This window comes from Chiroxiphia lanceolata, chromosome 6, assembly GCF_009829145.1.
Source record: "Chiroxiphia lanceolata isolate bChiLan1 chromosome 6, bChiLan1.pri, whole genome shotgun sequence".
NCBI lineage: Eukaryota > Metazoa > Chordata > Aves > Passeriformes > Pipridae > Chiroxiphia > Chiroxiphia lanceolata.
The window spans coordinates 40,881,159-40,895,659 of record NC_045642.1 but is presented as its reverse complement, the minus strand read 5'-3'; the positions used below and the strand labels follow the sequence as shown (position 1 = coordinate 40,895,659).

Below are 14,501 nucleotides of genomic sequence, written 5' to 3'. Positions count from 1 at the left end.
CCTAAGGGACTGGGCTAGTTAAAAGGTGGCAGTGGCTTTTTTAGCTGTATCAAACAAACAGGAACGAGTTTGGCCGTAGTGGCGAACGGTCAGTGATCACTACGATCCAGTCTGGGTCATGACAAAAAAAGCCCTTCAGTCTTCATCATCCTAGACTGCAATTTAACCCTATTCTGTATAAGTACCCTGTAAATCAGGAACACATTTATGCGGTTCTTACACTTCAGTTACCCAATCTAAACAAAGTTAAACCAAAGCACCAAAATTATTAATTTTTCCTGATACTCTTCTTTTGTTTAGAAAAGACAGTGCAACACCATCTACCTTTTCTCTCTGGCAGCATCATTTCTTGTGCAGTTACGTCCATTAAGGTCCACCTTCACTCTGCTCTATGTTTTGATATTTAAAACATCCCCATAGTAATAATAACCCCATTTTGTATTTTGCGTATTTGCTTAGAAAAGTATTTTTAATGCAATTACAAACTAGGGGAATATTTGGGACTCAAGGCTTTGAAAATACTTTTTAAAAACAATGGAACCATTCTGGTTATTTTAGTCATCCTAACCCAAACTCTAAGGTCAAGCAAATTTAATCAGCACTATCATGGGAACTACAGAGAGCTATTATTTTCATTTTTAAAACCACAAACAACCAGCAAACACATGAAAATTTAAAAACACCACTGAGGTGTTTCCTGGCTCTTCTGAAAAAAAAACCCAAAAAACCAAAAAATCCCTATGTTCATCAGATTCTGCACTGTAAATAACAGACAGATGAGCAGCAGCTGACCTGACATTTTCCTGAGCTATCTTTGTCTCATTTGGCATCAGATAACTGCAGAAGCAAAAAACTTCAGAGGGTTTATTTAAAACGATTTTTTCTTTTTTTTTCTTTTTTTTTTTTTTTAGGACCTTCCTTGCTGAACATAACCTGTAACTGGCTTAATTTTGCACTAATGTCAATGCTATATCACAGAAAGAATTCTTACCTTTTTGATAACACTTATCACTGCTGACAATACAGATTTCATTGACTCCCTGATCTCCAGAGCATTCAAGCAGAATAGTATTCGATATATCCAGCCTCCTTCTAGTTTGATCATAAGGAAATAAAAAAAAAAAAGAGATTCTACATTACAATTGTCAGCTTCATGTAATTCCAACTGTTTTTTAGTGGTTTGGGGTTTTTTTAATGTTGCAAATTAATTTTCCTTAAAATTAAGAAACTCAACACTTACCATTGCTTGGAACATAGTTCTGGATGGCATCTGAGAAAGGCTTTTTGACATCAAATACGGAGTCAGCTACTGAACTGTCCATTTTTATTTCAGAATTTACTGAAGCAATGGCTATTCCTTTTGAATCTTGGTCACTGCTGAGTTCCCTATCTACAGCTACATTCATTTCATGTTTCTTCTCTGGTGTTTCTTCTAGTAGCTTTCTTCTGCCTACTCCTACAAATAAATGTAAAGGGAAATCATGGTTATTTTCCGAGGATTCAACTTACACATACATGCTCTGATAAGATATTAACCTCTACAAGAGATTTTAATTTTTTTTTATTTTTCTCAGTTTAAAGCCGAATATTAGAATACTACATTAGAGTAAATATGCTAAGATTTATGATTAAGAAATTATTTAAGAAATACTATTCAAATAATGATCTCAGAATTTGGAGGATAGAGCTTTAAGCAAAACTTGTGTTGTAATAAAGGAGTTAAAAATCAGTGTTCAGGATTTGATAGATAGCATATAGATTCCCTGGTCAGGATTAGTAAATCTCTTTCTTATATCCAAATACAAGAGCTTTAGAAGGAGAACAACTAAAAATGCCATGTAGGATTAAAGATTAACGAATTCCCACAAGATAACAAGCTTCACTGCAAAATACAAGGAACCACAGGCATGTTCATGCAGAAGTATGACTGAAGACAACTGGCTGCCTTAGTTTTAGTGACTTGGAGTAAATTGTCTGAAGTCAATAAAATAGTGCTTTCAAAAAAACGCACATCTTGCTTACCCACGAATAAAAAAAATAAAATTATGGATTGTTTAATTTAATTCTGTGCTTCAAGATAGTGGGCCAAAGATATGCATCACAAATAGTCCAGTAGTCAAAATTCAAGACAAGTAATTGGCTCTTAAAGTGATACAATTATATTAACACAACCCGTACTATCAGATCCTCAAAATAACGTAAATTAGACATTAACTAGTGTGAGTTAGACTCACTATCTCTTAATTTTAAATCACCAGAAGGAGACAGCGTTGTATCTGTTGTACTTTTTTCTGACAACAAAGGATATTTTGTTCTTGCTAAATCACTGTTAGTGAAACATTAGCCTAGTAACTTTAGCTGCATTTTGGGCAGCCCACTTAACTGTATAGCAGACAAAAGCTCTGCCAGCTCTAGAAGAACATTCCTTTTTTCCATATATTTTTCCCTGCCCAGTGTCAAAATTGTGCCCCTTTTGTGCAGAGACAATGACCTGTTCCCTCTGCATAGTATTGTCTTTAGTTGAGTAAGCTGTGATTTCATGATGAATCTTTTCAAATTGCTGCTGCAGCTGCAGCAGTTTGCTTCTCTCACAGAGAGAACATTTTGTTTTAGCTTTAAATAAAATTGTTGGAATGTTGTTAATGTGTTTGGTAAATCTGTTCATCATACAATATTTGCGTGGTTTTCCTTTTTTTTGGGACATGAACTCTGTTCACCCTACTGCGATTTTGTCAATTTCCTTGTTTTCCAGCATTTTTTACAAAATGCCAAGCTGTCCTTCCCCAAATTTTTCTTGCATGATTTCTAAATTGATTTCAGCATTTTCTGCACCTTCTCCACATTTAGGAGTATCTTTTCTTGTTCAGATTCCTTTGCTCCTACCTCCATCTCATCATTCTGTGCAGTATTAAGTATACTAGTGACAGTAGTCCTAGTGTCACTTCTATTTTCATTTGGCTTTTTGACAAAACATGTATACTTAGACTTTTTCTGACGGGGTTATTGTTAGTTTTACTAAATATGTTTGCGAAGAACCCTGGTGGTCTGGTAAAAATACTACTGGAACTCTTTCTGCTAGAATATAATTGCTATTATTTATATTTCTGGACTTTTACTCTCTGATTTTCAGATTCTTTCTCTTTTTTCTTTTCTTCTTCTAACTAGTTTTAGTAGCAGCAATCGTTTTTTTTTCCAGTATTATCCATCTTTTTGATTACAACAGTATCTTGTTTTTCAACATATATTCTATCAGCCAGGTTTACGAGCAATCCCAGGTTGTCAAGATTTAATTAATTTTTTTTTAATAGCAGTCTGGCTTTCTAGTTTGAGGGGTTTAGGAGACAATAGGTGTCTATTTTTTTTCTTTAAAAATGTCTTCTATTTTAGAGGGCTTCTAGGGTAAAAGTTCACATTCGATCAGACTAATATCACATGACTTTTTCTTTTATTTTTGGTAAATTGTCTTTGTAAATACTTTTTTGGACTTGGATTCAGCTAAAGACTTTGGTATTACTTTGCTTTTTGAAGTAGTGTTTGATGATGCCTTCTAAAACTCAGATTTATTTTCTATGCTTTTGTATCTTGCACTATCATAATAGCTTGAATTGATGGGCCTAAACCTAAAGATACAGAATAATATTTTCCTTTACTGTATCACAGGTAATGTTTATATTTCTTTCTAAGATCAGGATTAAGACTGTCCATTCTCTGGTACCAGAAACTGATATTGGGAATATGAATCTTCCCATGTTACTTCTGCTTCACCTTTCTGATGATGTTGCATGTTTATAGGAATTTGTTCTGCTTGTTGCTTTTCTCTGACAAGCTATCAGTAAGAGCATCAAGAGCTGTTGAATATTCTACTAGGTCAGTAGATTTTGTTGTAGGTTTTTTCCTCCACTGCCCTGTTTGTCACTGCCAGCTGAAGAGAAAGATCAGTCTCTTTGGAGGTATCTGCATTACTATTACCTGATTCTTTATGTTTAACCTTCTGTTTTGAAATGCCTTCAAGTTTTTTTCCCTCTGGTATTTTATTAAGGCTTTACCAAGGCCTTTTTTTTATTATGGAAGCTTAGTTCTTCTCTGCAAGCAGTTTTTACCTTCCATTCTGAAACTCCACATGTCTTCCAAATGGCCACTTTCTTCAGAAGTTTTGGTACCTGTTAAACCAAAGCTACTAGATGAGGTTTGAGGAGAGAAAGGTTGGTCTGGAGTCAGTTCTTGGGACTCCCCAGGTTTCTGATTATGTTCGTTATTAAAAATATCCTGACTGAAATCTTTGATGTTGTTTTCATAAAAACTCAGTGGGTTGTTTTTATTCTCTGGTTTGTGAATTTTCTCTTTTACATCATTATCCATTTTGAAATGGCTTTTGGATGCTGAATTTTGTTGTGCATTACAACCTTTGACTGGTTTGTCTTTCTCAGGTGTTTCCAGACTAAGACTTGGTTCACTGTCACATGGGGTCTTCTTGATGCCCGGATGATTATTTGTGGTTCCTGGTAGTTCCCCATAACTCTGCACTTGCTCTTCTTTGGCTGTTGAACTCTGAAACTTCAGTATGTCTGCAAAATGTCTAAAAGAGAAGAAATGGCTCTCTTCTTCAGATATGTCGGGCTTTTCTTCTGTATGTTTTATGTCTGAGGGATCACAATTCGGAGGTAGGCTAGGAGAAGAAGAAATCTGATCTGATGCAATTGATTCATGTCCCTGTTGATTATCAAGTGTGTCTGTATTATAATCAATAAAACTATTATAGATATTTGTATACCAACCTGACTGGCCACGTCTGCTTTCTGACTCCTGATTTCTCTTTTCAGCTTCAGTGTTTTTCAACTGTTGGATTTCTGATACCAAGTCTTCTTCTGAACTGTAAGGTTCAATTGGCTTCTCTTTGTCACATGTCAGTATATCAAGAGATGATTCTGTGCTATTTGAGGTGGTTTTGGTGTCATTAACAGTATGTACGCTTGCTGGTATCTCCTCAGGATTTGGCCTGTGTGAATCTATTATTTCTTGTGCATAATTCTCTTCATCTTCCTCTGTCACTGCTTTAGCTGTCTCCTTTGGTTCTTTGTCCATGTCTGATTCTTTCTGGTCTAAAGTCTGCTCTTCCTCGTTCTTATTTGCTCCATCCTTTGTTTCTCCACTTTTCTGGTCCTCTGTAGCAATTGTATCTTTCTCAGCATGGCCAAAATTAAGAACATTGCTTAAACCCAAATTAAACCAATTTGATTTGGATTCTTGGCTTTCACTCTTTTCTTCTTCTGACAGTAACTCTGTGTCTGGTGTTTCCTGTTCAGTATTGGTATGCTCAGGCACACCAGAAACATCATGGATTTGTGGATCATTTTTTTCTGATGCCAAATCTACATCTTCATTCTCTTCACCAAAAAACAGAAAGTTCGTCAGTCCACCTTGAAACCAACCAGGTGCTGGGGGTTCTTGTTCCTCCTCGTCATTTGGCTCCTGTAAGTCATTTTCATCTGTTACCATTATTTTTCTCCCTTGGTATTTATTTTCTTCTAAAGATTCAGTAACAACTTTCAAGGGCTCTTCATCATTTTTACTTTCTGTGGTGAACCATCCTGAAATCCAGCTAGACTGAGTTTGAGTGGGTTCTAGTGGGAGACTATTTTGCGTTTGTGGCTCTTCAGTGTCATCTTTTCTAACCAACTGTTTGTTTGCAGACTCCTGAGCGTAAGTTTCCTCAGAATCATTTTCAGAAACTGATTCAATTCTTCCTTCATTTTGTATGGAGTCTTTTGTATAATTTAAGGTTTCATTTTCATGCAGCTTTGGTTCTGCATCAGACAATGAATATTCACTTTCTTTGTTGTGATCATATAATGTGCTATCTTCATTTTCAAAAACATACTTATCTTCGTGAAGACAGAGGAAATCAGATTCCTAAAAGAATAATATTAACTTTTAAAACGGTTTAATGTGTAATTTTCTATAGCATTGTGTAGCACAACAGTATATATTCTCATTCTTTCTGTATAGTTATAAATTTACACAAAGAGCTATAATTAATTGTATTATTCCTAAGAGTTCTATATAATGAATTACATAAATATTTTAGAGGACAATAAACATGCAAATGGAGCAAGTGTAAAAAACAAATGTTTTGAATTATTTGGAATAAAATATGCATCAACACTTGAATTTCTTACCGAATATTAGATTTTCAGTTGCTGTAATCTACATTGGAAATTCTGGTGATATTGGTTTACCTTAGTGAGCACTTCAACTTCTTCTCCAATAAAAACTTCCTCAACCTTCACAGCATCTCTTGGGAAGTATCCAAAATCCTTTCCTTTCTGTAAAAAATATAAAAGGAATGAGAGCATTTAAACTTTAGTGATGAATATATTAGATGCTTGCATATGTCCTAGAAAAGCATGGATGAACAATAAGTTTATAGAACTGCCCCCATCCCCTTCATTCTGTTTCGTCAGAAGATTGGTTTATTTTTCCTTCACAGAAATGTTCCATTTGCCATTTCAGAAAGCAAGGGGAAGTGTATTGCTCCATACTGCTATTTTCTGTGTTATTTTTATGAATGTGTGTTTGTGCAGAACCCAGGCAGTAGCCTTAAAAATGTTTCAGGTGAAGACAGTGTTGTGTGCACAGATGGTTTCAACCAGCTCCTACTAAAATTGGCTCCCATTGTCTCAAGTGGGAGAAAAGTCATGACTTAATAACTAATGACCCATAATAAGTTACAAGAAAAGTAGGATATGACATTCAGGTACAAGCAGCAGAAGAGAAATGGCCATGAAGATGGCAACACTGCAGAAAGTAAGTTAATGATAATGTCCAAAAGAATCAAGTAAAGTCCTTCTGACCAAGAAACCAACCGCTAGCTTTACATCAAATCATTGCAGATAGTCTTTAGTGGAGGAATACATCTTGGAAGGCAAGGAATAGTGAGGTACCTGCAAAGATACTCCCGAATGAAAAAAAGGAAGACAGAATTTCACTGTTAAACAATAAATGTGAAAGATCATTTATGATAAAAAAAGTTTACCAATATATTCTAGTTTTGAAGTACTTACACAGTTTTACCAGCAGTAAAACTTGATTTGGATCAATGCATCTATTCCTTCTCAAATGGCTGTTCTAACTCTGTTGTCCATTGTTCCAAATCATTAAATATGCATGATAACTTCTCTGGGAACTTTCCTTAAGCACTGAACTGTGAAGTCAGGTCCCAACACTGGATGTCTTACCTACCTGTAGGTAGGAACCTGACCTGATAGACCCGCGTGTTTTTAAGGGAACCAGATGAAATCATTACAGCCAAATGATAACATGAAGGAGTCAGAAAACTTGTATTCTGGTCTTGACTTTGTTTCTTCATGAGTGATTTTTGCCAAGATTTGATTTTCACTTTCTCTATAAATATAGCAACAATGACCCATCTCCCAAATGCTGTATTGGTCCAGGACTGGTTAATGTTACAAAAGAAGTGGAAGATCCTTAGAAGCAAGCAGTCTGCAGTTGTTATGCTCTTATTACAGTATCTAAAATATTTACAGGGAAAGTCTTTTGGATTGAAGTACTTACACTGCCAGTCCACAGGTTTTCATTTTCCCTGGAAAGTTTGGAGTATACCATTATTTCTTCTCCTGTTTTGAAGTTAAGATACCGGCAATCAGGCCCTAAGTAGTCTGTAGTGGCTTGAACTCTGCTCATTGCCTCTGGAATAATATGTAGAAAAAAGAAACAAATAAGTATAGCTGCCATTTTGTTTGAAGTCAGGTTACTGAAGAAGTCCGATGTATATATAATACTGATGTATTAACAAACATTTTAATGTATGTGCTTTGTTATGATACTAATCCGTTTATATCATCAGGTGGAAAGCAACTAATGGGAAAAGCAGCCTTCTCCTGTTTTCTTTCCTATTTACTGCAGACATGAAGTGGAAAAGCTCTTGTCCTATGTGGACATTTTCCAGCGTTTGCTCAGCTAAAGTTTCAATGCTTAAATGTGTATGCAGAATTAGCAAATTTAACTACTAAAGCCAGATCTAAACAGCTAAAAAATATTTCTCATACATATTCATAATTTTATATTTTAGAAATTCTAAGTTAAATCTAGTATTACTTCAGGGATTTTGTCCTCTATTTTGCATACATTTATCTTATGAAGGAAATAAGTAAATTTAAGCAACTTAAACCTTAAACACATTGTTAAGACCAAAGTTTCCAATTCAGTTTGAATTACTTTAAATTTTCTTTGTCTCCACCCCTGTCTCCTCACAGAAAGCACTACTGATGTGTTCTGGTCAGTTTGGAGCCCATTCCACATGCTGTTCCACAAAGACAGACTTCTCTGAACATCCAGAACCCATTGAAGTTGGTATGGCTCCACAGGAAAATAAAAATCCATCATCAGAGGAAATCTAAGGTCTCTTCCACTTCAGGAAAAGCTATCTACATTGAAAATGCAAAACTTAAGGCTGCCAAACCAATGGAAACAGCTTCGAAACAGCTTCATATAACTGTGATAGGTTTCACAATGGTAATCGATGGATAATAAATGGGGCATTATTTGCTGCTGCCCACTTGTGATTCAGTGGCTCTGCCTCCCACAGAGCTATTTACTGCTCAGGAACTACATAACTATTTACAGCACTTACTTCATGGTAAAGAAGAAAAAATAAGTAAAGAGGATATATTAACAGCATGTTTTTAAAGAAGGATTAAAAAAAAAATCCCAAACCAAACGGCTTGCTTACAGTAGAAAAAAAAAAGGGTTTTGCAGAATAGGCTATGAATGTACTATAAACGCATGTTAGAGTCTTCTTTCTCAGTTTAAAGCCTACCATTTGTATTTTATTTATATTTTATTTATTTGGGTTTTTAAAAAAATTTATTTTGTACCTGTAAAAAATGAGTTAAAATACTTTAAAGTTGTTTTATACTGCCCATTTTGGGAAACCTGAGAAAAACTAGCTGTTCAAAAGTATTTTTACTGAACTTTGATCCGTATGTCCTTACACAACAATCCAGCAAGTATTTTTTTTTCTCTTTTTGTTTTAAAAGTTTAAGCCTGTTGCTCGTAAACTTAGTGTATTAACAACAAACATTTGCTATGGCTACTCATTTTCAGTCTGTTTCATTGTTAATTTTGAAATTATGGTTTGTAATAGCTGCATATATACCACAGACTCCTTTTGAAAAAAAAAAACCAAATTTTTACTTACTCTCACATTCTGGATCACCACACTTCTTCCATTCTGAAAGTACCTTTGTACTCTGCACACTTGCTGAAAATGAAATTACTAACAACAGAATTCTCTGATCCAAGATCTTTGACATTTTAGATTAAATCCAGAATGCACTGAAATTGTGGAAACTGCATAGATATGCCGTTAGCAAGAATATTCTACATTATTTTTCTTAGCCTAACAAAACATTGCAAGTAAACTTACAATCCTATTTTCCTTCTCTTATCTGCTTAAACCCTAAGTACACTATGCTAACCTGCTAACAATCTGCAGAGTCAGACGTCCTGATTATACACATGCATTAATAATTAACTATGTTCTGATAGCTAGGCTGACGCTTTGAATACAAAGAAACTAGTTCTGGTCACATCAGTATTTAGCCTCTGTCAGATAGATTCTTCTGTTCTGAGTTTGTAGAAGATTGTGCTTGGGGAAATTCGACAGGAGTTGTATATTAGGATTATTTCTGGTTTATGAATGCATTTTTAATGTACATCTTCCATCTGATTTTAAGATGGTGTGGGATGATGACCAAGCAGCCAGGCAAGGGCTGAGACAGCCTACTGTCTACAGCCTACACCACATACCTTCTACATTATATTTGTGGATGGAACTCTACATAGCTGATGTCAAGAAAGGATGAGTTGGCCAAAGGAGGAGGTCCTGTGGGGGTAGGATGGTCCTGTTTTGGCTCTGAAGAACTGAACAGAACAAAATCATATGACCAGAGCTTTGAAGGACACCATGGCCAAAAAAAGTAACTTTTGCCTGATTAAGGGTTATTTGGATATTAAAATACATATCCTGCATATACTAATAAGATTAATGAAGTACATGCTACCATATATATGACTACATTACTCAACTCTCCACTTAGATTATGCTACATGTAAAGATGGAGAGGTCTGGGAGTCACTTGGCGGGCTACTCTCCCTCTTCACAAGCAGGGATGCCTGCTTAGTAAGCTTATGTGCAGTTATTATTACCCAGGCTAGCACAATATTATTGTTATTGTTAGAGCTCTATCACAGCTAGTCCGTTTATGAACAGCAATTCCAAATGTGAGTTTCTGTTGATTGAATAAACATGTGTGTGAATCTGGGACAGTAAAGGTTCTTATTGAACATAACAGGACTGTAGTTTTGGATTGGTAAATTAAACTATTCATGAATCTGTGCTTGTGAAAGTTCTTACTGAACACGACTATACTGCCAAATTGATTATAATTATAAATTAAGCCCAGCCACATCCAGACCCTCTGATCTCCAAGGACCAACTGGAATGCAGGGGGCAGGGTGTATTTTCTGCCAAATTTCTGTACACTTAACTGAAGAGATGAACTATCAATTTTATGCTTATATTGATTTGCATGATTGCTAATATAGCTACTGACAGTTTTCTAGCTTTCTGTTAATTTGTTTGTTTAATAAACTATTTTGTGTGCACTGATACATTTTAGATACTTTGTAGCTGGTCATTGGGAACTCTGAATAGAATTTTTTTTCCACATACTCTTTTGGAGCTTTCTCATGCACTAGACGCTAAGTAAAATCCTTTAGCATGGGGAATACTTACTCAACTCCAAAGTCTTTTAAAGGTACTTGGCAGTTTTCAGGCTCATAAGACAACTAGAAAATCCATATGCTATCCCTACATCACGTATCACAGACCAATATATCAAAGGTAAGCAAATGACATGTCCTGCTTTTTAAATAATACCCTCTATCTTAGCAACCTATTATCCAATACAGAGTTAAAAATAATGTTTTCTCAACTACAGGTTACACTTTAAAGTAGTAATTATGCAGGGAGTTGAAAACTGGTTATATTGGTGTGAAGTTGTGCTATAAATGAAATCTTGCAGATAATCATAGAATACCATGTTGGAAGGGGACCTCAAGGATCATGTCGTCCATCCTGTCTTTGCAAAAGCATGGTCTAGACAGGATGGTCCAGATGAATTTTAAAAGTGTCCAACACTGGGGCATACACCACTTCCATGGGAAGATTACGCTGATGGCCAATTGTTCTCATCGTGAAAAATTTTCCTCTTCTATCTAAACAGAATCTCCCCTGGATTAACTTGTATCCATTGTCTTTTCCATGTGACTCCTTGCGAAAAAAAGGAGTCTCCATCTTCGTTTGCATTAGAAGCAAGCTTTATTTCAAAGCTTGTCCTACACTTCTTTGGTGACCTAAACACAGTACATCTCACTTACCTACAAAAAAGACTTCACCTTTCCTTTCCCACTCTCCTGCATGAGGGAGCCTTTCCTCTCTGCTTTCTTGATAGCACCCTAAGAATCTGCATTCCTTCCCAATCTGATCTTTGCAGTCATATGGTTCCTACTAGGCCTGCCCCTCCTTCAGTCCTGAGTATGACTCATGCAGAATTTGCTGTTTTCTCTTTCCCCAAACCCAAGCTATATCCTACTTGCAGCAGTTTCCCCTTCCTCCTGCTCTGTAACTCAAACCTGCCGGACACTGATGCTTAGTCTGATCTACTGAGCCAGCAAAGAGAGGGCACAAGGTGAGCCAGGGTCATGTTAAGCCGCAGTGGCCTGCAAACAAAAACATCACAGCAGATGACATGTCCTCCAGTTGCAATCTAACACTTTGGCCCTTTCCTTTGCCACATGATCTGGTTGTCAGACAGGCCTATCCTATGACTTAGTACACCAGCTGCCTCTGCTGTTACGTAACGCACCGGGGAGCCTTGTGCACCAAGGAAAGTACACTATAAACACCACCCAGTCACTCCTGAATAGCTTTAATGCTACCCCATCCCCAGCATGAACATTCCCTCCCTTGGAGCTTGTATTGCTTAGTGGCTCAGTGATTTGGGACTTTCCCTGGTGTCCTCTAGGTTCATCTGTAGGATGTGAAAGGAGAGAAATGGAATGCCAAGCAGCTAAAATATGGCAAACGCAAAGGAAGTTGCTAAGTAGAAAAGTAGGACAGGCTTTTTTTTTTTGTCATACCCAGGTCTCTACAGGGCAGATTGGTGAGAAGGAATATACAAGAAATTTGTATTGGAACTCTCTATATGCTAAGTGTAGAACAAATGAAAAAAAAAAAAGGACAACATTTTTATCCAGCTGGTCATAAGGCTTTTATAGTGTTGAACATCTACCACGGAACATTGGGAGAAAACCCAACAATGGGCCTGGAAAGGTTAACAGTCCCTTTTTGAACCTGGCAACATGGAGCTCCTTTACCTAAAAATGGAAAAGTCAGGTATTCTGACACTTAAATTTACATACTTCAGCAGGTTTGTGTGGGAGAACAATCAGACCTATACCTTGAGATCTGCACATTATTACTGTATTTGTGAAAATAGCTCCGAATAGCTCTGACTTCAGTTTCCGACGGATATCCAAACTTAGTGTCAAGTCTTTACATGGAGGTAAAATAAATAGCTCATCTTAGATACTCAGTTAAATCTACATCTGAAATTTTCAAGTTATTCTGGGCACTGCTCATTGTGTAGCTTAGTCTCAACACCCATTTTTCAAGGCTTAAATGCTGATAAATGCTGCTCTGATCTCTGTTCTTTGTTCCTTTAGTAACTTCAATAATAAATCATATTTATATCAATTATTCTTTACTTTTGGGTGCAAATCCTATACTTGCATATGCTATACAAGCATAACTTCTAATCACCTTTGAACCAAAGTCAAAGATTCATAGAGTTTATTGCAGCTGGCTTCCAAAGGACAAAGTTGAAAGCTTTATAGCAGATAGAGGGAGACTTCAGTTCATTTTTATTCTGCAGAACTGAAGTAATGAACATGAGTACTATTGCACATGCGCAGACAAACAATGATAATGAAAAAGAGATATTTCCAACAGCTTTCATTAGGATGAAACTATTAACTTATTTGCAATGACACCTTAGTAACTAACTACTGAGTAGAAAGGCAGACATCTCTTGTAGCTAAAACTCCTATGGCTCTTATACTAAAATTCACAGAAGGGTCAACTCAGAATTAATGGTGTAATTTAAATAATCTGAGTAGTATGGCACACTGGATGGCTCTTTGAAGACATGGCTTTGTATAAGTAAGGGAGATGTTGCATTTCCTACACCATGCAGTGTCTGTTTTATTAATAAAGATCCCAAAGCAAATCATAAGTTGGTAAAAGTTCTCCTAATATCTGTTTTAAATTAAGAACTGTATAGCTTTGGCTACACTTTTATGATAGCACCAAAGGGCTCCATACAGAATATAGAGTTTCACAGTAGAACATTGCACTAATATATGGAAGAATATAGTCCACGGCAAAAGCACTTTAACAATATAGTTCTCTTGACTTAGGACGTTTGGCTGAAAATATGGATCAACTTTTACACTGGATCAAGTGTCATGCCAAAAAGATTTTTTTAAACAAGCATCTTTTAAAAAATAAGTCAAAGGAAGAAAAGTAACACTAATTCATGCTTCTAGTTGGACAAATTTTAACAGGTAACAGTCATTCATCATCCAGACTTAAACCAACTTTTTTACCTATGATAACAAATAGCAAGATTCCCTATTACAAAACCAGTTACAAACATAACTCACAGTGCATTTCTAGAAAATCATGGAACCTGTGACTTTTATAATTTTGCATCTTCAGAACACATTTCCAAGTTTTCAACGCCTCACATTTTGCCATATAATAGAATACTGCAACCTAATAACAACTGCTGGAATAAGAGGAGAAAAAAGAAGTCTGAAAGAGTGAAACACAGGTCTCTGTATATTACTCATACACCACTGTTGCAGCCTTTGATCCTGTCATAAATACACATAGTCTCAGAGAAGTACTCTGATTAGGGAAACTAATTTTAAAGATCTTGGGCATAAATAAAACAAGTATTTGCCCTGTTATACCATAGTAATTGCTAAAAAATCAGCAGCTGAACCCAAATGTTAAAATTGTAACTGGGACCTAACCACAAGATCATTACTTTCCTGAGAAATAAAAGATGCTCTAGATATCTATTTGCAAATTTACTGGTTTTGGAAATTAACTTTGCTGGAGGGGGGTGTTCAGTTTACTAATACTTACTTTCTCCAGGAAAATTTATGTTCAAGTTTCCTTTGAATAAAATATAAAGAAGTTTCAAGCACAAAGACATTGCCTGAAATAAAGGTGCAGGAATCTGAAGATGTACGTCTTTTATGTAAAGTCATGTTTTGACTTATAGTTAATGAACAATCTGTATAAAATCTATGCTGACAAGGACTCCAAGTGGAGCACTGTGGAAAAAACA

General features: G+C 36.0%; 1 protein-coding gene across 5 annotated transcripts in view; it reads right to left on the bottom strand.

Annotated features, from left to right (window-relative positions):
* MIA2 (MIA SH3 domain ER export factor 2) overlaps positions 1-9,511 on the bottom strand; it is a 37,691-nt gene extending 28,180 nt beyond the window's left edge. For 2 of the 5 annotated variants that reach the window (XM_032692247.1, XM_032692246.1), the window contains exons 1-6: positions 9,218-9,511; positions 7,573-7,706; positions 6,237-6,323; positions 4,101-5,910; positions 1,241-1,456; positions 992-1,092 (exon numbers count right to left, since the gene is read on the bottom strand). In XM_032692247.1, the coding sequence (XP_032548138.1) occupies positions 992-1,092; positions 1,241-1,456; positions 4,101-5,910; positions 6,237-6,323; positions 7,573-7,706; positions 9,218-9,332 (2,463 nt within the window). In that variant the 5' untranslated portion in view covers positions 9,333-9,511. The remainder of the gene's footprint in view (positions 1-991; positions 1,093-1,240; positions 1,457-4,100; positions 5,911-6,236; positions 6,324-7,572; positions 7,707-9,217) is intronic. The other 3 variants (XM_032692248.1, XM_032692245.1, XM_032692249.1) reach the window with 3 other exon arrangements.
* Positions 9,512-14,501: the final 4,990 nt, after the last annotated feature.